General features: G+C 64.5%; 1 protein-coding gene across 1 annotated transcript; it reads left to right on the top strand.

The window, feature by feature from the left end:
- The first annotated feature begins 6 nt into the window (after positions 1 to 6).
- On the top strand, positions 7 to 1269 carry LOC115307649 (thimet oligopeptidase-like). Its single transcript, XM_029961626.1, has 4 exons — positions 7 to 142; positions 224 to 410; positions 719 to 847; positions 1115 to 1269. Exons 1-4 carry the CDS (start codon positions 29 to 31, stop codon positions 1267 to 1269), a joined length of 585 nt encoding a protein of 194 aa, XP_029817486.1. The 5' UTR covers positions 7 to 28.
- Positions 1270 to 1311: the final 42 nt, after the last annotated feature.

The raw sequence follows: 1311 nt of genomic DNA, 5'->3' as shown, positions 1-1311 counted from the left end.
CTCCAGCCGGCAGATCTCGGTGGCCGCCATGGTGGCCAACTTCACCAAGCCCACGCCGGACGCCCCTTCCCTGCTGCAGCACGACGAGGTGGAGACGTACTTCCATGAATTCGGGCACGTCATGCACCAGCTGTGCTCCCAGGTGAGGCCTCCCTGTGCTGACCCAGGTTGGCACCTTTCCCCCGCCCCGCTCCCCCGTCCCTGAGCTCGCTGTGTCTCCCAGGCCGAGTTTGCCATGTTCAGCGGGACACACGTGGAGAGGGACTTCGTGGAGGCCCCGTCCCAGATGTTGGAGAACTGGGTGTGGGAGAAGGAGCCGCTGCTGCGCATGTCCAGGCACTACAAAACGGGCAGCCCCATCCCGGATGAGCTGCTGGAGAAGCTCATTAAATCCCGGCAGGCGAACACGGGTGGGTCCCTGCCGAGGGGCTGCTGCTCCCTGAGCGTGGCGAGGGCAAGGGGGGATGCTTTGTGACCTGGCTGGGTAGAGGAAAGGCTTTGCCTGGCTCCCTGTGGTGCTGGAGGGTCCGAGGGGATTGGGGGAAGAGCCAGGGTGACGTGGCACGACGTGGGCTGGGAGGTGGCACAGTGACGAGAGGTGCCAGGCCCCCAGCCTGCCCTGCTGCCACTGGCCTCAGTGACACTCCTGCAGGCAGGATTCTGGCCCTGCCTGCCAGCAGGAGCTCAGCTTGCCTCCTCCTCCTCCCTTTGGGAACAGGGCTCTTCAACCTGCGCCAGATCGTCCTGGCCAAGGTGGACCAGGCGCTGCACACCCAGACCAAGGCCGACCCTGTGGAGGTGTTTGCCCGGCTGTGTGAAGAGGTGCTGGGTGTCCCTGCCACCCCAGGTATGGGTGTCCCACCCTCCTGTCCCTCTAGGCCTGGCCTGCACCCTTGGCTCAGCAGGCTCTTCCCGGGCTGGCTCAGTGGGACACTTTGTGCTGGCTCCAGGAAAAGTGGGGCTGAACCACGCAGAAAGGACTGGGAAGTGCTTCCCTGCGTCCCCTGGGATTGTGACCAGCTGAGGCAGTGCCTGCTGCCACACAGTGACAGCAGGGGGGGTGGTTTCCATGCTGTGAGTTCCCCTTAACCCCCTTCCCTTCCCCGCCCCACAGGGACGAACATGCCGGCCACCTTCGGCCACCTGGCCGGGGGCTACGACGCGCAGTACTACGGCTACCTCTGGAGCGAGGTGTTCTCCATGGACATGTTCCACACCCGCTTCAAGCAGGAGGGCATCATGAACTGCAAGGTAGGGAGGGTCCCCTGAGGGCATCATGAACTGCAAGGTAGGGAGGGTCCCCTGAGGGCA

This window comes from Manacus vitellinus, unplaced genomic scaffold, assembly GCF_001715985.3.
Source record: "Manacus vitellinus isolate BGI_N305 unplaced genomic scaffold, ASM171598v3 scaffold_380_pilon, whole genome shotgun sequence".
Lineage (NCBI taxonomy): Eukaryota > Metazoa > Chordata > Aves > Passeriformes > Pipridae > Manacus > Manacus vitellinus.
Note: the sequence above shows the minus strand (reverse complement) of the source record. Positions and strands in the feature narration are given on the sequence as shown.